Consider the following 24,000-nt stretch of genomic DNA (forward strand, 5'->3'; position numbering starts at 1 on the left):
CCCCCTCCTCGAATAGACGGGAAGAACTTTCTTCGCGACGGACCCGTCGGCGGCGAGGAGAGAGAGGGGGGGAGAGGGGGAAGATGAGGGGAGGGGGGGGATGATTGATCTTTCAATTTTCCCGAGGAATGCGCGTCATTAGAGGCTCGGATTGGAATTATCCCGTAAAGAAAGTCGCCTGCTTTCGATTTTTCTTTCATCCACTTAAAGGACAAACACCTCTCCTCCATAACTCCTGCCACATGCGGCACTCACCGGCTCGGGAAGCAATTACAGCGCCAGAACCGGGTCTCCTTCCTCATCACCAGTTCTCATACGCTGGCGCTGCGTCGGGCGCCTGGCGGGGAAGCCTTCGCCCACCTGGAGGGAGAGCGCCATCCCTCCTCGTGCCTCCTCGTCCCTCCTCATCCCTCCTCTTCCCCCCTCATGCCTCCTCTTCCCTCCTCGTCCCTCCTCTTCCCCCCTCATGCCTCCTCTTCCCTCCTCATGCCTCCTCGTCCCTCATCATCCCTCCTCTTCCCCCCTCGTGCCTCCTCGTCCCTCCTCATCCCTCCTCTTCCCCCCTCATGCCTCCTCATCCCTCCTCTTCCCCCCTCATGCCTCCTCTTCCTCCTCATCCGTCCTCTTGCCCCCTCATGCCTCCTCTTCCCTCCTCATACCTCCTCTTCCCCCCTCATGCCTCCTCTTCCCTCCTCATGCCTCCTCATACCTCCTCATCCCTCCTCTTCCCCCCTCATGCCTCCTCTTCCCTCCTCATACCTCCTCTTCCCCCCTCATGCCTCCTCTTCCCTCCTCATGCATCCTCTTCCCTCCTCATACCTCCTCTTCCCTCCTCGTGCCTCCTCATCCCTCCTCATCCCTCCTCTTCCCCCCTCATGCCTCCTCTTCCCTCCTCATACCTCCTCTTCCCTCCTCGTGCCTCCTCATCCCTCCTCTTCCCCCCTCATGCCTCCTCTTCCCTCCTCATGCCTCCTCGTCCCTCCTCTTCCCTCCTCATGCCTCCTCATGACTCCTCGTCCCTCCTCATGCCTCCTCATCCCTCATGCCTCCTCATCCCTCATGCCTCCTCATGACTCCTCGTCCCTCCTCATGCCTCCTCATGCATTCTCATGCCTCCTCATCCCTCATGCCTCCTCATCCCTCCTCATGGATCCTCATGTCTCCTCGTCCCTCCTCATGCCTCCTCATGCATTCTCATGCCTCCTCGTCCCTCCTCATGCCTCCTCATCCCTCCTCATGCCTCCTCATGCATCCTCATGCCTCCTCATCCCTCCTCATGCATCCTCATGCCTCCTTGTCCCTCCTCATGCCTCCTCATCCCTCCTCATGCATTCTCATGCCTCCTCATCCCTCCTCATGCCTCCTCATCCCTCCTCATGCATCCTCATGCCTCCTTGTCCCTCCTCATGCCTCCTCATCCCTCCTCATGCATCCTCATGCCTCCTCGTCCCTCCTCATCCTCACAACGCCGATGTGAGAATGCTTCGCTTGAAACGGGTCCAATCATTGTTGCTCTCTGATTGTGAAGGATATTGTTTTTCCCTTTCTTCTTTACTTTTCAGCTGCCGTGTGTGTGTGTGTGTGTGTGTGTGTGTGTGTGTACACAGCCACCGTCTGTGTGTGTACGCTCCCATGCTTACTTCACCTTGCTACTGCGAGTGTGCAGCAGGTATTTAACAAAGGCAAGATGTTTGCTTTATTATCAACATTAACTGCGTAAACACACACACACAAATAAAAAAATAAAAGGGCTTCAAAGTTTCATTCGGTGACACTGAGGAGCTGTGGTGGCTACTTCAAAGCCCAATACCTTCCTCTCACCCCCCCCCCCCCCCACACACACACACACACACACACGTTTTAATGAGAAACAGGACTCACCAGCCTTGACTGAACCTGCCATCTGCATGTGTCTGTTTTCTTTCTTGTTTGTGTGTGTGTGTGTGTGTTTGTGTGTGTGTGTGTGTGTGTGTGTGTGTGTGTGTGTGTGTGTGTGTGTGTGTGTGCGTGTGAACAGTAGTGTTCCTGCCCGTCTGTAAGCATGCGCCCGCGTTGCGTTAAGTGGCACCACGGATTGCCAGACAACATATTTATGGAGGCCGCGTCTCACGTTTGATCTCATGGCTGCGAGGCTTCCCTCCCGCCCGCCTCACGCGGCGCTGCTTCTGATTTTTATACCTTTTTTTCTCTCTTTCTGGAGGAGATTAATAGTTTTTAGGAGTAAAGATGATTAGCGCTTTTTTTTTTGTTGCAGGGAGGGGGGAGACCTTTCTCAAACGTCTCGCTCTTTTTTTTTCACGAGCCGTTTCATTTCCACTTCCACATTTACAAATCCCTCGGAGCGACCCGCCGGTAAAAAAGAAAGAAAGAAAAGCCTCGCCTTCGTCGGAAGGAATTCGCACAACACGACATGGGGGCCACTTTACAAGCACAATTAGGGAGCGGGGGAGAAAAGAAGAGAAGAAGAAGAAGAAGAAGAAAGAAAAAAAAGAAGCAGAGATGTTTTTTTGCGTGCTCGATCCGGAGTGGCCCTGTTCTGTTCTGGTCCGACAGATCGGAGGAGCACCTCGGGGGGGGGGGCTTAGCGCCGAGCACATCAGCCCTTTGTCTCGCTCAATTCCAATCAGAGGATAACCGGGAATGTTTGTTTGACGACAGCGTTCCCGCCGCGTTGCTCCGACGCCCGGAGCCCCCGAACAAAGACAGATAGGCTTTAAACAAGTCGTTTAATTAGCGGCCCATCCGGCGGCTTCGGCCGCCGCCAACCAATTACACATTCCTGAGGCGTGTGCGGCGGGTCCTCTTCCACGGATTCCTCCGCAGCCCCGTCTCCTCCGGTGCATCGCTCCCCCTCTCCGTTTAAGAGGAGGTAAACAGCGCAGACAGACAGCTTCATTAGCCGGCGTCTGAGGAGCGCCGGGACGGTTGTCGCTTAAATAGTTCGCTTTTCCTGCAGGGCCCGGCCGGCGACCTGCGATCAATTACAGCTGACGGGATTGTTTGTCGGCAGGCTTTTTTCTTTCTCTTTTCTTCTTTTTTTCCTGGACGCAGGGAGTAAAAAAAAAGAGAGAAGGACATCAGGCCTGAGCTTTGGCTTGAAGTGTAATCTTCCCCCTCTCTTTGGTTCTGCGGCTGCACAAATAATAAATCATTCACTCGGAGAGATAATAAAGTGCCAAGTAGGAGCTGGTTTAATTTTTGTCAGGGGAAATCTGTCCACGGCCGAGTTAAGGGTAAGGGGGCCGGGGGCCGGCGGCGCACCGTCTTCAATGACAAGCGGCTTAGTTCCTCTTTCTTTTAAAGTTATTCTTGTCCCTTATTTTCCTCCGCGGGGGGGGGGGGGGGGGGAGAGACGTCCAGAAGAGGCTCACGTTGTGCTTTAGATGAAGATGACCTGCAGGTCATCACAACGACACGTTACTGCGCTCCAAAAAAACCTAATATTTTAAAGCATTCCATCTTTTTTTCGTACTTTTATTTTGCACATTTTTAAAGCCCCACCCCGCTTAACGTAAAACTTCCGATGTAACAGATTTTGTTCTTCTTTTTTTTTTTTTATCACGCTGTTTCCGAGGGCTGTTTTTTTCATCCCCCCCCCCCGCGCGGCGCAGCTCTGCTCCTCCACGCGTGAACGCGGCGCCACAATAGCTGAGCTGTTGATACTGGTATTAAGTGATTTGTAGTTTTAATGATGGTAAATAAGAGTTCACCTTTCTGCGGGTCCCTCAGGCTTAATCAGGTAAATTACTCCAAAATGCATTGCTTATGCCCTTCAGGAGGGGGGGGGGATAGGGGAGGGGGGGGGGGGCTCGTGGGAATTCACCTCTCATCGGGTCTGAACTTCTGTAGTGGCGCTAAAACACAAAACTGACAAATACGGTTCTCACAGGTTTCTGTTGCCGTATCAGGTGATTAATGAGTCCGACTCGTGTTTGTTGATTCGGTTTTTTTTAACAAACAACAAACAACAAACAAAAAGAAACAGAACAGAAAATAAATGCTGCTAAAGATCCTCCAGGAGCTGGCACGTTGGGCCGACTGAATAAAGAGGAAAGGAAGAAAAAAACACACTTGACTGTCTTGCTTTTTTAAAAATCCCACATCGCCTGAATGCACCGTATCCTCCTCACCTGGCTCCTTTCAGGGGATTTGGTGGCCCCTCGCCGGCCCCCGGTGGCACATTCCCCCACAGTGGCCTGAATGGGCCTTTATGGGGAGGATAAAGCCACTTAGAGCTGACAGAGGGGCCAGTGTCCCCCCCCCCCCCCCCCCCACACACACACACACACACACACACAGTGTCTCAGGTGGAGACGCATCCCAAGAAGCCGTACAAGCATCGCCATGAGATTAACCGGAGTCCATTCGGTTTGCCGGGGGGAAATGTCGCCGAGTGTGTGTGTGTGTGTGTGTGTGATTGAGCGGTTGTGTGTCTCCCTCAGAGAGTGTGTGTGTGTGTGTGTGATTGAGCGGTTGTGTAATGCTTCCGCCACACAAAGGCAGAATATGAGGCTCTTCACCGCGGCCCTTGAGTGCGTGGCCTTGCATGGGCTGATAGGTCGCCCGGAGCTCCCCGTGTTGTCCTACACAGTAAGTACCCCCGCAATCAGCCCCGCCCCCCCTACACCCACCCTCTGTGGCGGTGTTGTTGTTTTTTTGTTTTTTTTAATTGAGCTTCTCCCGCTGAGCGGTAATTGATTCAGCCTGAGCGACAGCGGCTGATACGAGGTGCCCGCCTCCCTTTAATCTCCCTCTGCTTTCATATTGTTTGCGAATACTCTCCACCCAGGAACCGCACGGCATCTTTCTTATGGAAATCAATGCTGCTTTTAGAAAGGAATGGAGGAGGGGGGGGGGGATGAAGGAGGAGGGGGGAGAGGATGGAGAGGATGGAGAGGATGGAGAGGAGTACTTCTCGTGTCCTTTCATTTCCAACCGGCGTCCTTCTCTTTGGAGGCGTCTCCTTTGGCCCTCTGGCGTCGGATGTGTCGTCAGAAGAGGAGAGCGGAGAGTTGTTTTCTGTGGCGCACTCGTTTTCCTCTCTCTCTCTCTTTATTTGTACCTTGAACCGGGCGGCCAAGAAAGAGGAAGGAATAAAAATAAAAAAAGGAGTGAGACATCAACAGAGAGGCTCAATCACATCCAACAGGGTCTGTGAGGGAGTTTATTTTGTCTTCCTTTAAAGCAGGAATAGCATCTGAGTGACGGAGGAATGAAACCAAAACTGTTCCCGGTCACTTTTGATCCAGTTCAGAGTCCCTGCAGAAGAGGGGAGGGACACCTAGCTTTGACCTGCTGTCTGTGCGCTCGTGTCCTTTGAAAAGTTGTCTTGTTTTCATTAAGCCGCCATTCAGGAGCCCAGTGCATAGCCACAGTCATACCCCCCCCCCCCCCCCACCACATACACACTCACACACACACACTGCTATCTTTATTAGACATTCTTTACGTTTTCAGACCGCTAATGCCTTCAATTTAACCAATTAGGAGTCCATTGCCAGACAGCAATTGAATCATTTAAAACATTTGTAAGGCATCTCTGATGTTGTAATGGAATACATTGTGTGTGTGTGTGTGTGTGTAAAAAAAAGAGAAAGAAAGAAGAGGAAGAAATGAAAATCCTATTATTGCGCGAGCTGAAAGTGTCTTGACTCTTTTTGGTCTCTCTTCCTCTTCCTCTTCCTCTTTTCTCTCTCTCTGCTATAATTAGCTGAGAGTCGTCGCGGTCTGACGCTACTTGTTTGTCATTAGCACGTTTAACTCGTCATTTGGGTCATAGCTTTGGAGATTGCCTTTGTTTTTACACTGATATTATTTTAGATGTAAATATTGAGACAATTTCCATAATGTGCCCTTTTTTCTTCTTCTTTTTAATTCTCCGCGGCATAATTGATGCCTCTTTATATTGCTGTGTAAACTTTGCTCTTTGAATGACTGTGGTGTGTGTGTGTGTGTAGTTATCATCCTCTTTATTATCATTGCAGTAGTATCTATTATTAACATGTGTTGTAAAACATTTACGTGTCTTATGTTAACATGGAAACCCAAGAAGAGATTAATTAGAATTATTCCATTTTTTCCCAACCCCTAATGGAGTAACGCTTTAGTGTTATTGGACAACGGGTTTAAAGGGATCTCAGTGGTGGGAATTACTGATTGCTGAATTAAAACAGCAGCATGTTTTAATTTTTTTTGGGGGGGGGGGGGTTCAGCCAGAGCCTCAGAAGTTTCATCTCCCTCGTAAAACACACGATGCTCGGTGGAATAACCGAAAGACGTCCCTCTCTCTCCCTCTCCTCTCTCTCTCTCTCTCTCCTCTCTCTCTCTCCTCTCTCTCTCTCTCTCCCTCCCTCCCTCTGCGTCTCAGGCCTGGAGCTCCCGTTCATGATGATGCCGCACCCGCTGATCCCGGTCAACCTGCCCCCGGCCTCCGTCACCATGGCGATGAGCCAGATGAACCACCTCAACACCATCGCCAACATGGCGGCGGCGGCGCAGCAGAGCCAGAGCCTGCCCTCCAGAATGGTCACGTCCGTCATAAAGGTAAATCTTTAACACGTGGAAAAACCTGGAAAAGTCACGGAGTTTTCCAAAGTGGTTATTTTCCAGGCCTGGAAAAGTCACGGAAAAAATATGAAATCCCGAAAGTTTTGTGTTATATGTTTTTTCACACGTTCTTTTACGCTGAGTTTGAAATGAAGATGTTTTTAAAAGAAAGACGCTCAGAATATGAGTCGGCATACGCTCTCATACTTAGGGCGTAATTTTGTTTTTTCCACGCTGCCAATGAACGCACCTTCGAAAAGTTCGATAGCTCAGGGATATTCCACTCACGAGATTTCGAAAATGTTTGGTCATGTAAACTTTAGTTTAAAGTCCTGGTCACCCACTGGTCACCCATTGGTCACCCACTGGTCACCTCACCCACTGGCCACCCTCTGGTCACCTCACCCATTGGTCACCCACTGGCCACCCATTGGTCACCTCACCCATTGGTCACCCACTGGCCACCCATTGGTCACCCACTGGCCACCCATTGGTCACCACACCCATTGGTCACCCACTGGCCACCCATTGGTCACCTCACCCATTGGTCACCATTGGTCACCTCACCCATTGGTCCACCACTGGCCACCCATTGGTCACCTCACCCATTGGTCCACCACTGGCCACCCATTGGTCACCCATTGGTCACCTCACCCATTGGTCACCTCACCCACTGGTCACCCTCTGGTCACCTCACCCATTGGTCCACCACTGGCCACCCTCTGGTCACCTCACCCATTGGTCACCCACTGGTCACCTCACCCACTGGCCACCCTCTGGTCACCTCACCCATTGGTCACCCACTGGCCACCGTGTGTCTGAACCCTGGTGTTGTGTTGTTACACTGGATGTTTATTTTTGGGTTGTGTGTTTCTGGCGCTGCTGGGGTTTCAGGAACGGGTGCCGGACAGCCCCTCCCCCGCCCCCTCCCTGGAGGACCACCGGCGGCCGGGCAGCCACCCGTCGTCCCACCGCAGCAGCAGCGTGTCCAGCTCGCCGGCGCACACGGAGAGCCCCTCCGACCGGATACGCACCTTCGTCACGCAGATCAACGGTGAAGACCACGACGATAACACAGATTGTTGTGTGTGGCGGGAGAGGAGACGCGGCCCTCCTCCTCCTCCTCCGGCGATGTTCCTAACGCCCCCCCCCCTCCCCCCCCCTCGTGTTGATTTGTCGTTCCCTCTCCAGCGATTCACCACAACGGCCTGTCCATGAACCACGCCCTGCTCGGCCTGTCCCCCAACATGCCGCCCGGGCCCAGGGAGGGAGACCTGGCCCACGACATGAGCCACGAGATGAAGAGGATGCACGCCGACAAGGGTGAGTGGGGAGGGGGGAGGAGGGGGGGCGTGCTGGGAAAAGGTTCTCCGCGTCCTCCGATGCGTGACGGCGCGTATTTCTGAAGCCGAGGACTCGGTCGGCTTCTCGTTCGCTTCTCGTCGAGCGTGAACGTCCGCGTTACGAGGCGCCGTGCTCCAGCGGGCGGCGTCGTGTTCAAAGACGCTGCGAGTCGGAACAGTCGTCAGGCGAGTTTCATGTCCCGATACCAGCGGAGCCCAAAGAACCCGGAACGCCACGTTCTGAGGCGCGTCGGTCACGGTGCCTTCAGGGGACGTAAAAAAACTAATCGGAGTGGAAGATATTGTACATTTTTCATCAGTGAAAACAAAAAAAAGTCTTGAAAAGACCGACTGCAGGTACCTCACACTTGACGTGACGTTTATAATACAGTCGTGTGTCGTTGTCCCCCCCCCCCCCCCTCGTTGTTGTTACTTCCTTGTTTACCCCGGTGGCAGAGCTCGTCAGTCCGATGTGCATTTAAGAGACGAGGCGACCCGCGCTGTGTGTGTGTGTGTGTGTGTGTGTGTTTAATCATCTCCACACATTGTGCTCGGTGGAGCGTTCTCTGTGTTTACTTTATTTATTTATTATATATTTTTTGAGGACCCCCTCACAGACGTTGCTGGTCGTACCTGCTGGAGATGAGCAGCGCATGATGAGATTACAGTAACAATGTATGGATTAGATTAGATATTCCTTTATTAGTCCCACAGTGGGGACATTTCAGAAGGAAATTATATATATATATATATATATATATATATTCATACAGAAGTGTATTGATTAGCTATTTAATTATTTTTACAATTGTATGCACGCAATACCTTTTTATGTTCCCCCGCATACACATATACACTGCAGTCACAGTAAACAGGTTCCCAGAGCTGATCCCTCACACACTTCTGAACGTTCACACACACACACGATCATTCTACTTCTTTTGTATTATTAGTTTGTGTTGATTTCTTCTTAGACATCAATCTGGGGGAGGAGGAGTCTTTTTATCTGGAGCGCTGTCGTCCTCCTTGCCTCCGACTCGGGAGGGAGAAACATTCAAACACCCTTCCACCTCCATCACGGCGTCGGGAGTCAATGTTTGTTTTGGTAATTGCCGACGTTATTTCATTACAATTTCTCCGCGCTTGAGGATAATAATAAAAAAGACATTTGAAAGAAGAGACGGAAGGAGAAAAAAAAGATAGAGATCTCCTAAACGTGGCGGATTAAATACAAAGTGAAGCAAATAATAGATTTCAGTATTCTCTGTTGGTTTCGAGCGTGCCGGGCCGGGCCGGGTGGTGCCGGGTGGGGCGCGGCTGATAATGATATTAAATCCACTGTGGAAATCACTGGCTGCGTGTTCCCTGAAGGCCACGCGCACATCAGTGAGAGACCTTCACTCACCGGGTGTGAAGCGCGGAATGGGAATAATTAGCAGGATCATGAGCGGAATGTACGGGTCACAGACTGTCTCACTGCGTGTGTGTGTGTGAGGGAGTGTGAGTGAGGGAGTGTGTGTGTGTGTGAGGGAGTGAGGGAGTGTGTGTGTGTGAGGGAGTGTGTGTGAGGGAGTGTGTGTGTGTGAGGGAGTGTGTGTGAGGGAGTGTGTGTGTGTGAGGGAGTGTGTGTGTGTGTGTGTGTGAGGGAGTGTGAGTGTGTGTGTGAGGGAGTGTAAGTGTGTGTGTGTAAGGGAGTGAGGGAGTGTGAGTGTGTGTGTGTGAGGGAGTGTGAGTGTGTGTGTGAGGGAGTGTGTGTGTGTGTGTGTAAGGGAGTGAGGGAGTGTGAGTGTGTGTGTGAGGGAGTGTAAGTGTGTGTGTGTGTGTGAGGGAGTGTGTGTGTGAGGGAGTGTGTGTGTGTGTGTGTGTGTGAGGGAGTGAGTGTGTGTGAGGTGTGTGTGTGTGTGTGTGTGTTAGGGAGTGAGTGTGTGTGAGGGAGTGTGTGTGTGTGTGTGTGTGTGAGGGAGTGTGCGCGCATGTGTGTGTGTGAGTGTGTGTGTGTGTGTGAGGGAGTGTGAGTGTGTGTGTGTGTGAGGGAGTGTGAGTGTGTGAGTGTGTGAGTGTGTGTGTGAGTGTGTGAGGGAGTGAGGGAGTGTGAGTGTGTGTGTGAGAGTATGTGAGGCAGTGTGTGTGTTTGAGTGTGTGTGTGTGTGTGTGTGTATGTGTGAGTGCGTGTGTGCAAGTGTGTGTGTGTGTGACTGAAATAGAGTCGGGCAAACTGTCTAACTGTTTGTGTGTGTGTGTGTGTGTAAAAACAGAGAAAAGAGGATATTTAAACCACCAAATCAATCATACCCCCTCTCCCCCCCCCCTCCCCCAACAGGACTCTTCCTCCTGAACTCGAGTGCCTCCTACACACTCACACACACACACAAATAAACACAAACCAGACGGCAACTCCTGCTCGCCGCTCGAGGAGGGAGCGACTGACCCGCCGGTCCTCGGCGGCTCTACCCGGTTGACCCTCGGCACGCCGCCCCTCTCCCCGACTGTCAATTCCCGATGTGTCGCCGGACTTGATTAGGATGCCCCCCCCCCCCCCCCCCGTGCCCACCAGAGATCTCGAGCTGTGGAAAAAACATTTTTATAAAATAACCCATTAATGCAGAGGAGTGCAACTAAATTAGTTACCAATTTGCTGAGCATGAATTAATGAAGAGAGCTTCTCCCGGCTCCCACAGTTGTAATTTTCATAATAACCCCGGACCTTTATTTGGCAGGTTGTTTAGTTTTTTCGTTTGAAGGTTTTCATTAGTCTAATGAGGACTGTGCAAGGGCGAGCAGTCAGCACAATTTACATGAGGAAGCTATCATAATAAATGAGGCAATTTGAATAACATGCACAGGTTTATGCGGCGAGATAAGAGAGATGGTAGCAGCCAGATTCAGAGGTAACCAATACATTACAACCGACTAATAACCAAAGTAATTCCAATAAAAGCTTTAAGTGAAGGGAATAAAATTAATGATAGATATATTGAACTGTAATGATATGATACATGATGCATTAGATTAATAAAATAAATGCTTTTTTGTTCCATTGTTAAAGCTGCGGCGGGGAATGGGGGGGGATGGGAAGCATCCGAGGCTTTGTTTATGGCGAGCTCTTTTAATTAGGCGTGTTCGTGGCGTCGGTTTGTTTAGATAAACGAGAGAACATTCCAACGGTTTAATGGTATCTCTCCACTTGTTTGATCTTTATGATCCCGGCGGAGCATTAAATTAATCTCTCGCGCGACAAACCCTTTGGAAAGGAAAGAAGGGGGAGGGGGGGGGGCACGGCAGAGGGAAGGATGCGCCCACCCCCCCCCTCCTCCTCCTCTCAGAGACGAGTGCTCTTCACGTCCCCTGAACGCGTCTCCTTCACGTTGTCGTCTAAAAAAAACATCATTTCCCCAAAATGTGGTGTCACCCGGTTGCGGGCGGATCCAGATGGTTGTTCCTGTTTCTTCTTCTTTTTTCCTCTTTCTTTCTGCCCCCGGGGGAGCCCGTTCGTTTGAACTTCGTTGTTTTTTTTTCTTTTCGTCTCCAAAGTTTTTTTTTTATTCAGTTAGAAAGTGGAGATTAGACGACGTGTGAGGAAGAGAGAGAAGAAGAAGATGGGGAGAGCTAAGTGTTATCTCACATGTGACTAATTGAATTGCTTCAAACGGAAAAGTCTGAAAGACAGCAGGTAGCTGACAAACAGGCGGGGGGTGGGGGGGGGGGGGGTTGAGAGGTACGAAAACTCACTTTGGCTGTAAACTCACTTTGGACAGTTGACATCATTTTATTTCCCAGGGGGGGGGGGGGGGACACTGAGCCATGTGTATGTACATCGACCACGATCCTGCAGATACCATGTGGCAGTTTGAGCTCCTCTGCCAACCAACTAATACCCCCCCCCCTACTCCCTCCTCTCTGCGGTTAAAACACGCCGCACCAAAGATGGCTGACGGGTGAGTCGGCGGCGAAAACGATTCCTTAAACCACATTTTAACTTTCAGTAATACGATGTGATATATATTTATATATAAATAAATGTATATATATATATATGTATATATATAACAAAATATATATATATATTTTTATATATATATATTTGTATATATATATATATTTATAAACATATGTATTTATATATATATGTATATATATATATAACTTTCCTTCCCGATATCGTGCCCAGTCAGATTAATGGAGGAATGTGGGTGGGGAGGGGGGGGGGGGGCACAGTCTATTATATACAGCTGCCTATTTAAAAACAGAAGATGAATAGGGAAACAACAACAACACAGAAAGGTGATCCCAGTCCTTTGTAGTCGTTGTTTCCGCTTCTTTTCTTCCGCTCCTCCTTTTTGCATTCGCAGTGTTTTAAAAAGAAGAAGAAGGAACTTTGAGGGTCCGGTAAAAGTTCAGCAGGCATCAGTGGCGCGGCGTAAATATTTCACCCGACATCGGCGATATCATTAATATAAAAGTTGGATATACGTTCCTTTTCTCTCTTCATCTCCCCGTCCTCGGCGTCTCGTCTTCAAACACATGCTGACTACCTGACTCCCCCCCCCCCCCCCCCGAGTCGGGAGGCGAGATCATTAGCCATCACAACCCTGAAATGTGACTTGGCAGACTATAATGCTTTATGATCAAACAACTTGTCGGTGCGTCCCCGTTGAAATGAAAGAGTGCAAAAAAATAATTCAATAGGGGATCAATCAAATTTCCCGGCCCTCCCCCCCCCCCCTCCCTGTGCAGAGAGAGGAAGAGATGCTGATGCTGCAGAGAGGGGGCTATTCCTCGAGGACACGGGGAGTTCATTTGGATATTTGTTCTCCCCCCCACCCCCTTCTCATGAATGTTCCATTGCGTGACACCATCCCCTGCTAATCACATTTCAGTGGAAAGGTGGTGGTGTGGGCGGGGTGGAGGGGGTGGAGGGGGGATGCTTTTAGGGACGTTGAAAAGAGAGAGGTTCTTTTTAATCTTTGAAATGCCTCAAAAGTGACAGAACGCTCTCTGCTGCCAAGACGCGAGCCTCGGATGGGGAGATAAATATGCTGCGGTCAGCTAAGTGTATCTAGTGAGCAGGGAGGCAAATTTAATAATGCATTATCATTCACTGGGAAGGTGAAATCTGCCTGTCCATCAGGAGGCGGAGCCTGCTTCATGTTACCCGTCGCTGCAGATGAACAAGTGCTTTACTCAGAAATGCTCAGTAGGCACCGGGGCTCCAATATATGTATATATATATATATATATATATATGAACACACTATACATATATATATATTAGGGCTGGGCACGTTAACGTGTTAATCTTGCGTTAACGCATCAATTAATTAACGGCAACAATTATTTTATCACGCATTAATGCAGGTTTTATTATTTATTTTATTATTGTAAAAGTTTGTTGCTCACAGGCTTTTATTTTGTAAATTAGAATAAATAAATAATACATTTTATTATATTTATATATATATATTATATATATATAAATATATACTCTATTTATATAAATATATATATATATACTCTATTTATATATACATATATATATACACATATATAATATACATATATATTTATATATAAATATAAACACTATACATATATAGATTTATATATTTATTTATATACATGTATAGAATATATATATATTTAGATTGATATATATTTATATATATAGAGAGAGTATATATATATATTGATATATATATATATTGATATATGTATAGAGTATATAATGTATATATTTTTATATATATATATGTGTATATATATATATTGATATATGTATAGAGAATATATCTTTATATATATATATAGGTCTGTATATATATATATATATATGTGTGTGTATAGAGTCAGTAGAGGCAGGTCGGCCATCATCTCTCGGCCTCGACTTTAATGGCCTCTGAATCCTGATGAAACCTGTTTTGAACAATAACCTTTCTTTTTTGGGGGGTTGTTGTTCTTCTTCGTCTTCTTCTTCTCTCCGAGAAAAACACACGGTGCGTTTTACATATCCGAGCATCTGCTATTATGCAGATCGCCGGCGCACATTTACCCGGATGCCCTTGGACAACGGCGTTAAACAATTATGAAGATTATGTACAATGCGGCGGGCGGGCGAGGCGAGGACGAATTTGCGATTCAAAACAATTCGCACCTGAGCGGCGGGGCAACTGTTGCCGACAGATAAGGTTGACCCTGAATATGTATTTCTGTACTTTTGGAGACATTTTCCGTGGGGTTTGTTTGTCTAATTTTAATATTTACATGTAAACAGTAATTAAGTGGCGACGCCGACATGCTGCCGCTGCCAGGCCCGAGCGCTCTGCCAAGGTAAACACCGGGCCCCCGATCGCAGCTCGCCACAGTCCATCATGTTTACAGACTGTTTGTGTGCTCCTCCTCGGCAAAGACCATAAAACACAAGCAATTGCGCGTCGGGAAGAGAGAGAGAGAGAGAGAGAGGAAAAGGAGGAAGAGGAGGAGAAAACGTGGCGGCGCTTATCGCCCGGCGGCGTGCTCGCCGACTTGAGGACGTCGTGAGTCGAACCTTTACATCTTTTCACTCCGCCATAATTACGCCGCTATACTTGAGCTTTTATATCCTTTCAGTGAGAGAGTAAATCATTCCTAATAAAGAGAGGAAGAATAGGGGGCGGAGCGAGAAGGGCTCCAGGACTCATTCTCTCCGCTCCCTCACCTGCTCTCTATTCTGCTTTTTCTTTTTCTGTGTGTGTGTGTGTGTGTGTGCCTCGCTCCCAGTCTTCCAGTCACCTTGACTTTGCGGAGCAGCGCGTTGCTTATCCCGCCGAACCCGGCCCGTCAATTAGGTGTTTAAAAATTAATCTCTTTAACTGGAAATACCGTGACAGCTTTCTTCCGTTCTTGTAAATGAAGTGTTATTAATTCACGCGGCGCCCGAGCCAGTGTTATGAATAATGTTATCAAAACAGATTTCCGCGCGTTTAACACGTCGCTCCTATTAAAACCCCTTAAGTATTTTTATAGCTGTGAAACCCGCGCCGCTAATGGATGAATGCATCCTCTCCTTTATGTGCTCTGTGTGCGTTGAGCTCAGGCCTTTTCAAAATTCACCCCCCCCTAGGCTCCTCTTTTTGGTTTATTCTGAATCAGCAAAGCGGCGTAGCCTCTCTTCCTGTAGGATTCACGAGGCCAAGCCCCCCCCCCACCATCCTCCCTCCCCCCCCTTCTATCTGGCCAACCGCACCGAGCTAATGCTCGCTCCATTAAAAACCCGGTTCCTCTGTTTGTTCGTGCGGATGCTTAATTATCAACACGTAATTGGCGTGTGCGCCGCGACCGTCGGGGTGGGGGGGGGGACATTCGATGGCGAATTCCGTCGGAGTGCACATTGCCATCGGATACGAGCAGGAGCGGTCGCGTCTGGAAGTGAAGCCGCGCGCCAAGTCGCTCTAATGAATTAATAAATGCTAAACAAAGGAGAACTAAACAAAGAAGGGGGGGGAGGGGGGACTGGCTCGATGATTAGTGGGTCAGAGAGATTAGTGGAGTGTACAGTGCAAATGACCCCCCCCCCCTTATGAAACGGAAATGATCCACAGGCAAAATACCCTGATCGATAGTGCGGGCCAGTCTAATCTCTGGGATTCTTCTGTCAATAGACGGACCCAGTCGACGGAGGTCAATACGCAAAGACCATCTAAACACCTTCAAAGTGCCCCCCCCCCCCCCTCCAGAGTGTCATCCTCTCCACGGCTCCGGCTCAATAGGTGAATTACAGGAATCTATTGGAGTGCTTGAGCCTCCAGCGGATTGGTCGGTAGGAGCGCGGGGACGCCGTGTTTTTGATCCCCCGACCTTTAAGCGGCCTCGCCCCATCTATCTCTCCTCCTCCTCCTCCTCCTCCTCCTCCTCCGCCGCACCACGAAAAAGGCCATTTCCGTCCGCGCTGCCGTTTCCTTTTTAAGAGCTCGTCTGAAGGTCCGCCCGCCCGGCAGAAACAACGTCTGCGTGCTTTTATGCCGCCATCACAGTCAGCCGAGCCCGTAATCCTCAGAGGTCCGATAATGACATAGCCCCCTGCATTTATTACATGGAGGAGAGGGGGGGGGGGGGAGAAACGCTGACTTTGAACAAATGAACACTCTGACCTTTATGCAATAAATATGACACGGGCCGCATGGAAAGACAAGATATCTTCCTCCTGAATGGAAGTCAACACGGATTCTGCTCCCTTGCTTCTTGCTCTCTCTCTCTATATATATATATGTCTCTCTCTCTGTCTGTCTCTCTCTGTCTCTCTCTGTCTGTCTCTCTCTCTCTCTCTATATCTCTCTCTGTCTCTCTCTCTGTCTCTCTGTGTCTCTCTGTCTATATGTCTATGTCTATCTATGTCTCTCTCTCTGTCTCTCTCTCTCTGTGTCCCTGTCTCTCTATGTCTCTATGTCTCTCTCTCTGTCTCTCTCTATGTCTCTCTCTCTCTCTCTTGCTCTTTTTCTTCTTCCCCCCTCCCCCTTTTTCCAGCTAACAATTAATTTCCCCAACAAGTATAACGTAGAACCGATGGTAAATTCTTCCGTGGTGGACGGCGGGAATGATAACCGTTTCCACGGAGCAAGGCCACAGAGATAAGCCCCGCCCCCTCTCCGACGCAATCAAACCGCAAATAGTCGGGCGTGTAAACTCACGCGAGTAAAGCGTCGACAGTCCAGTTTTTTAATAAGGGGGTTGAAAATGTGTGGTTTTTTGTGTGTGTTTCCATCCGATTTATCGAGAGAAAAAATCACCAGATTTATCGATTATCAAAATAGCCCTAGTTGCGTTTACGCGTTGTGTGCCGCTTGTACGATATTGCGGCGCCGCCGTCCGCCGGGTGTTTTCTCAGCAGCGGGGGCAGCGATGGAGAGGGGGAAAAAAGCCGGTGAAAGGACAGCTTTTAAAAAGAGAGCGAGAGTCGACCTTTTAACTGTCTTTTGTCGTCTCGCTTGTGATCCCAATTGAGCGTCTTCTTTCCGTCTCCCCCGGAAGCCGCCTGACAGTAAAGGATTCATGGTTATTTCCTCCCGCGCAGCCTGTCCATCTGTGGCTCTGTCTCCACGTGGCCTTGAGAATACGATTCAATTTATTAAGGCAAAGCAATGGACTCATTACTTTAAAAAGGTGAGAGAGAGAGAGCGAGAGAGAGGGAGAAGTGACACACCGAATTGGTTATTAATGGAAAAGGCACAGCCACGGGGGCAGTTGAGATTTAATGATATCCTACCAGGAAAAATACGAGGGTGTCACTCTCCAAAAAGTCAACGCTAAATGTCAACATTTTAAGGTCCCCGGTGCTAATTTTATGCCTGTGCACAGTAATGTTTGGGAGAGCATTTAGGAAACACGGCCCAGTGGCCAGCCTGATTATCCCGCTCACCTCCTCTCCTCTCCCCAAATGGGTTTGTGCAGCAAGCGATTTCGTCTCTAAGTGAAGTGAACATTAAGGGAGAGAGGGGGAGAAGGGGAGAGAAAAGAAGAAGAAGAAGAAGGAGAAGGAGAAGATGATGAAGAAGAAGAAAAAAAAATGATTATTATTATCAAGAAGAAGAAGAATATAGATATGGAAGATGATGATTTATGTTTTTTTTTAATTTTTTTATTTGTCTTCCTTGTCTGATTGTCCGTATAGTTGGTTGTTTTGCAATTTTTTATTTATTCGGTTTTGATTGTCTGGTGTAACTTGTAGAAACTTAAAATAAAATGATTGAAAGAAAGAAGAAGAAGAAGAAGAAGAAGAAGAAGAAGAAGAAGAAGAAGAAGAAGAAGAAGGGGAATGAGAAAAAAAAAGACCACGCGGTTTGATTTTCACGCTGTGATCAGAGAGTGGGAGCCAAATGTTACCTGTTAATCTAGCCCCGACCGACCGGGGCTCTTGACTTTGTCCCCCAGCAGGGATCGGGGCAAACACTCATTTCCCTCTCTCCGTGATGAAAAGGAAATTAGCTTAAATGTGATGAGGGCACATTAGTGTGTGTGCTGTGCATGTGTGTGTAATGAGGTTGTGTGTGTGTGTAATGAGGTTGTGTGTGTGTGTGAGGGTACACCTTTATTTTTCTTCACAGCATATGCAAGTGATGGTCCTTTTACAGGAATGTGTGTTGTATGGATCCATCTCACAGTTTTCTTAAAGGGACAGTACACCTTCAAAAGTATATCTTTCCTCTTGTGTATTAGTGATGTTTATCAATGTGTTACTCAGTGCAAGGGGGGCATCCGCCATCTCCCTCTCTAAGGCACAGGTGTCAAACACGAGGCCCGCGGGCCCAATCGGGCCCACCACGTCATTTCATGTGGCCCCTGGCGGCTTGAAAGACACGCGATCACCTTTTCCTTTAAGAAATTTCAGAAAAATATCCTGTGCTTTTATTTTGACGGTTTCAAATTAAATGTATTTATTTTATATTATTAGATAAATGTTCTTATGTACAATATTTCTACACTAAAATTAACAATAATCAAATGCAGAGAGAGTTATTTAACAATATGTTAGGGTGTAGTTTATACAGTGTTTCAGTTACACCGGCCCTTTAAGAGGCGGCCATGATGCCGATGTGGCCCACGGTGAAAATGAGTTAGACACCCCTGCTCTAAGGGTATATATCGGACTCGCCGCACGTTGCCAAAAAATGCGGCAGAGAAACGGAGCGTCCAGTCGCTACGCTAGCCGACGTTGCAACTCCGCCCAGGGGGGGGCGCCGTTGCAGTGCTCACACCTCCTGCTGTTGCGTGTGCGAGCGACTCTCTTGCCCCTTCTGTGCGGTGATACAGTCGAGGGAGGGTGTAAAAAGTCAGCCCCTCCATGAAGCCGACTACGATTCCCGTGGATTGTCTTGAACGGCCCTTGGCGTCTTCTGGAAAAAGAGAGCGTCGCCGTCGGCGCCACAGAGTCACATTATTACATCATCAGTGTTATCTACGATATCTTTCTTTTGGGGGGGGGTGTACTGTCCCTTTAAGAGAGGTGTGCCTGCAAGGCAATCTAGCCCTGCGGTGGTTTTTATTATGCACTGTCAAGTACAAATTAAATTTGATTACAGCAAGAGGCATAAAACAAGAAGTCCATGCATTGAAACGAGCTCCTCGCACACGGCGAGAGCTCGTGGCTCTGAGTGTGTTCTGACACATCACTCTGGCCTCTTGTTTTTTATTTAAAGTGTTTTTTATTTAAAGTGCTCAAATTGCATGCAACTACTATCCCCCCCCCCCCCCCCCCCCGCCACATGTATTCCACAAGACGAGAGGTATTTCTCTCGACGAGATGTTTTTTTTCTTTTTTTCTTTTTTTAAGTGCAGGCGCAATAATGCTGCGCTAGCTGGACTAATGGCCGTCCGGAGAGGTCATAACTACTCCGTTTTGAAGGAGGCCGGCGGCCCCGTGGCAGGTCGAATCAAATGTAATTGTGCGGCGGGAAGCGGCGGCGCCTTTGCTTTGTGTCGGGCCGCCGCTGACAACCTGCAGGTTTAAGCATTCACTTCCTCCTGCTGGGAGGAACAGCGGCTCGCAAGGACAAAGGCTTCACCTGTCAATATATCACACTGACTGGCCGGCCAAATGGACCTCTGCTCTCGCTCTCCTTCTCCCCCCCCCCTCTCTCTCTCTCTCTCTCTTCCTCTCTGTCAGTCTTTCATTCTCTGCACACCCATTCTGTTCCAGCCTGCTCTTCCTCAGCCTCACCTCTCCATCCATCCGTCTCCGACCATCTATCCCGCCCCCCCTCTGTCTCTCTCTCTTTGTGTGTGTCTCTCCGTACCTTCCACTTCCTCCCCGCCGCCTCTCCGTGCGGCGAGGACTCGGCTGAGAATGTCCTGAGGGACCCAGTTTTCAAACACAGGAACCAGAAACATATGGCACATTTTTCAACTCCCAAGGTCAATTACAGCTATTTATCCAGAGATTGCAGCTAAATTTCCCAAGGTTTCTTCTAGATTTACCACAGATTGCCGCATGTGTGTCTGTCACATTTTAAATCAGGCCAGTTCCTCTCTCTCTTTCTCTCTCTCTCTTCTCTCTCTCTCTCTCTCTGCTCCCCGTGACTCTCCCATCAATTATTTCAAAGGCTTCCAACTGGGTTTTAGACATGTTTTATCTCTGGTTATCATGTGCCACATCTTTTCCTCTTTTATTTTTTCTCCCCCCCCCCCCCCCCCCCCTCAGCTCTGCCAGGTCCAAGTGCCTCTTGCTTGCAACACAAATGTAATAACATGTAAATTGGAGATAAGCCCAGATCCCTCCAAGTGATATTTTTTTTTTTTACATTCCTAGTTTGTCAAGTCAATTCCTGGGCTCCTGTTTTAGCAGCACAACACATGAGGAGTGAGAAAATTAACTGGATAGGTGATTCATCATTGCTAGCACACTGTCAAGGACTCCCTCTGCAGCTATCGAGAGCAGGGCGGAGGAGGAGGGGGGGGCGCTGTTTTACATTATGGCGTTTCATTCCCGATGCATTGTATTTACAGCGTCCCATTTTTTATTTGTGGCTCCTATTATCCGCCGAAAACAGTTGTGCATGAAATGTTATTTGTGAGGGGGGGGGGGGTGACCTGCGAGTGTTTTTCCTCGCAGTATTTCATAGGCGCTGGGGGGGAAGGGCGGGGGGCTCTTAACCGTACCTTTACGGTGCGGCTGAGCACAAGAGAGGAGGCTGTCACAGCTGCTGTTGGCAGCCCCCGCTAGTGGAGAAATATCACCTGGAAGCAGAGCACCCCCCCCCCCCCCCCCCACACACACACACACACACCATCACTCTGGAGCCTGTCGCTGTAATTAAGTTGAAGTCGTTGATTTCCGGAGCGAATGGTGAGAAAATAAACACGCAAACACGTGCTGGCATTTACACAGAGAAGAAGAAAGAAAGATTGAAGAAAGATGAAGAAGAAGTGGGGGTGGGGGGGGAACCACAGATCTACATCGTGTTCGCGCTGGAATTTACATCTGAGTTTCATTAAAGCGCGTTTTGATTATATTGATTAAATTAGCCACTTATTAGCTCCCCGTTCCCTTTTTTCCTCTTTGCTCTCTTTTTTCTTTTTTACATGTTTAAACGCCGGTGTTTACGCGTCGCTCCTGGTGGAAATGTTATCTGACGGGGGGGGGGGGGGGGGAGGGTGCTGTACTGTGTAGTCGGGAGTCTGTCGAACATAAACACGCTGTTTGCTCTCTCTCTCTCTTCTCCCCCCCCCCCCCCCCGGAGCATGACAGGTTGTTTCCCAACAGCAAAGCCATCCCGTATTCCGTGTGATCCGACATGGCGGCTGTGCGGGAAGCCAGGGTTTGTTAAAGCTGATGATTTATGATTAATGCCAACACTAAATAAGGGACAAAGTGCCTACAGTACAAATCAATTACAAAGCTGCAGCAGCGGACCTTTCCCCGAGGTCTACTAACGTCTCTAGTTGTTATGGTGATTTTATTGGAGGTGGTTGATGCGTGCGTATAATGCAATACATCTATATCAACCGGAGCCCGAGCCAACTGTAAATGCTTTTGATCTTTTGATTAGCCGCTTTTATTGAGATAAAATGGGGACTTTTCACGTCGGAGAGAATGGGCGCTTTTGGGCGTCCCGGGGTGGGAACGCCGCCGCCCCGGCACGCCCACCTCAAAAGCGGCGGCATGGGCGGCGCCAAACAAAAACAAATTAAGCACCGGGAGTGGCTTCTTAAAAGTGGGCAATTCATTATTTTCATGAAGTCAAATTATAAACAATTTTTTGTCCATTAGGCAACCATCCATTCTAATTAATCAACAGTGAGCTGGGAAAAAAAGCAAAAGAAGAAGAAGGAGGAGGGGGGAAAAAAGGTTGTTTGCCCTCTCCACGGAGCAGCGGTGCGTACTTCACCGTCTTTCCCTCTCGGAGAGGAAAAATGAAGAAGAAGAAAAAAACATTCTTCAAATTACGAAAACCTAAACTGTGAATCCTAACGCTCCCCTCTGTTGGCGCCGGCGTGTTTCCAGGGCATTTGCAGATGCTCGAAATAATCTCCAATGTTTTTGCTCAATCTGCTCTGAGGATGGGTGAAATAAATACTTTAAACTAATTAATGTAAGACCAGCTGTTCCCGGCACTTGGCGAGCGCCGGTGAATATTGATGGAGGGGGGGGGGGGGGGTCTGCTTCGCCTCCACACTCCGCTGTTTGTACAAGATTCCTCCTGCCACATCAACAGATATGAATACTGGACGAGAGCAGAGAGGCAGCCAGGCCTCCACATTACAAATAAAGCTTAGCCCCCCCCCCTCCCCCCTCTACCCTTTTTTTATGGAATTAACAATTAAACAGCTGATGGCGCAGACTTCCTGCAGAGAGCTTTTACTGGATGTGTTTAATAAACGGCGCTCTGCGTGATGGTAGCACTTACAAAACTGTTGGCTTGGTAAAAGCTCACTGGACAAAAGAAAAAAAACACCAAAAAAACATGTGTCAGACACACTGTTTTAGTTTGACCAGGCTGCATCTGTGTCTGCCGGTTCGCCTCCATCCCTCCCTCTCCTCCTCCTCTTCCTCTTCCTCCTCCTCCGAGGCCTGGTGGAGAGAGGCTGGACGGCAGATGGCTGGGCCCTACCCCTCTCTCCGCCGGTGATGAATGGAGGATGATGTCATCGTCGGTTTTGACAGGCGCCCGTGCGTGCGTGCGTACACAAAAGGAAGCCCGCAGCCCCCTGGGGGGTTTTGGGAAGCTCAGGCCTGCTTCTGATCTTCCAGTCCGCGTGATATCTCTTAAACGGGGGGGGGGGGTAGATATTGTTTAACCCCACACTTGAGAAGAAGCAATACAAAGGGGTCTCCGAGGGGGCTGCTATATCGTCTGGGAGGGATGAAGCTGGGATTGGCTGCAGGAAATCAATAATCTCGCCTAGGCGCCCCCTGCTGGTTCAAATTCAAACCGCTGTTCGACGTGCCGGCGTCGAATAAATCCTCTTCACCGAGCGTTGGCGCTATGAATTATTAATGGTGTTCTAATGTTGTTGTGTTGTGTTTCCCCCCCCCCTCTGCAGAGGACAACTTGATGTGCACCCCGACAGCGAGAGACAGCTACGAGAGGTTGTCATTGGCCGGCCAGGCCCTGCCCCCCGGCTTCCCCTCACCATTCCTCTTCCCAGACGGCCTGTCGTCCATAGAGACTCTGCTCACCAACATACAGGTAGAGTGTGTGTGTGTGTGTGGGGGGGGGGGGGGGGGACGCTCCGGAGACGTACGCTGAAAGAATCGCATTTTGGCGCCTTAAACCCTGATGTAGCCACGCCCACATGTTGTCGGTAGCCCGGAGAACAAATTCACACAAGCTGCTCTGTGTGTATGTGTGTGTGTGTTTTGGACTTATTTAAAATGGGTGTTTGCTCGCGCAGGGTTTTTGCAAACACTACCCACTCATCGCCTTGGATATCTGAACCCAAAGTCTACTAACAAGCCTTCCTCCTCGTCAAAGCTGCTGTCCTTCGTCATTGAGCTAAACTGCATCCACTAAAGATGTGTTTCAAAGCTGCAGGGTCATCTCGATTAAAGATTTATTTTCTGTTTTTGTCAAACTTTTGGAGTTCCTTGAAACTCGCTATGAAACGGTATCAATCGATTTTAAAACGGAGGCCCGTCTGACCCACGTGAGTAAACCAGACCGCCAGAGGGTAGTTATTCTTCATGGATGTCGTTCGACTCTTGCTGGGGACCCAGATGCGGCTTTGCTCTCCAGCCAGGGGGGCGGAGCTTCGTCTCGTTGCCCAACGCAACCGCTATGCCGAGACCGCTGGGGGGGGGAGACCCGGGAGAAACCAGAACCAGGACTGAGTGTAGCGGACCTGTCAGGCCCTCTTGCTGCAGTGAGAGGTTTTTTGAATTAAAAAAAGGGACTCTGGTGCACTACCACTCTCGTCCACAGGGGCCGCCAAAACAACAAAATAAGGCAACTTACTAAACCATCACCAGGTGTGTCATTTAAATATCCACTCCCAAACAGGCTAGACAACCTAATTGGATTTTTTAAATTTAATATTCCCATTTGTGCCCGAAGCAAAAACCAAGCAGGTGTTTTTAAACATGCCAGTGTAAAAGTGACTTCTATAGGAGCTGGTCTCTGGTCTCTGGTGGTCTCTGGTCTCTGGT

At 49.0% G+C, this 24,000-nt stretch overlaps 1 protein-coding gene across 9 annotated transcripts in view; it reads left to right on the plus strand.

Annotated features, from left to right (window-relative positions):
- The window catches only part of dachd (dachshund d), a 114,340-nt gene that overhangs the window by 75,322 nt on the left and 15,018 nt on the right, over positions 1-24,000 (plus strand). For 3 of the 9 annotated variants that reach the window (XM_056432754.1, XM_056432727.1, XM_056432737.1), the window contains exons 4-7: positions 6,368-6,542; positions 7,428-7,600; positions 7,738-7,869; positions 22,899-23,044. In XM_056432754.1, coding sequence (XP_056288729.1) covers positions 6,368-6,542; positions 7,428-7,600; positions 7,738-7,869; positions 22,899-23,044 — 626 coding nt within the window. Of the gene's footprint in view, positions 1-6,367; positions 6,544-7,427; positions 7,601-7,737; positions 7,870-22,898; positions 23,045-24,000 lie in introns of all 9 variants that reach the window. The other 6 variants (XM_056432760.1, XM_056432710.1, XM_056432779.1 and 3 more) reach the window with 2 other exon arrangements.

The sequence above is a fragment of the Pseudoliparis swirei genome, chromosome 2, assembly GCF_029220125.1.
Source record: "Pseudoliparis swirei isolate HS2019 ecotype Mariana Trench chromosome 2, NWPU_hadal_v1, whole genome shotgun sequence".
NCBI lineage: Eukaryota > Metazoa > Chordata > Actinopteri > Perciformes > Liparidae > Pseudoliparis > Pseudoliparis swirei.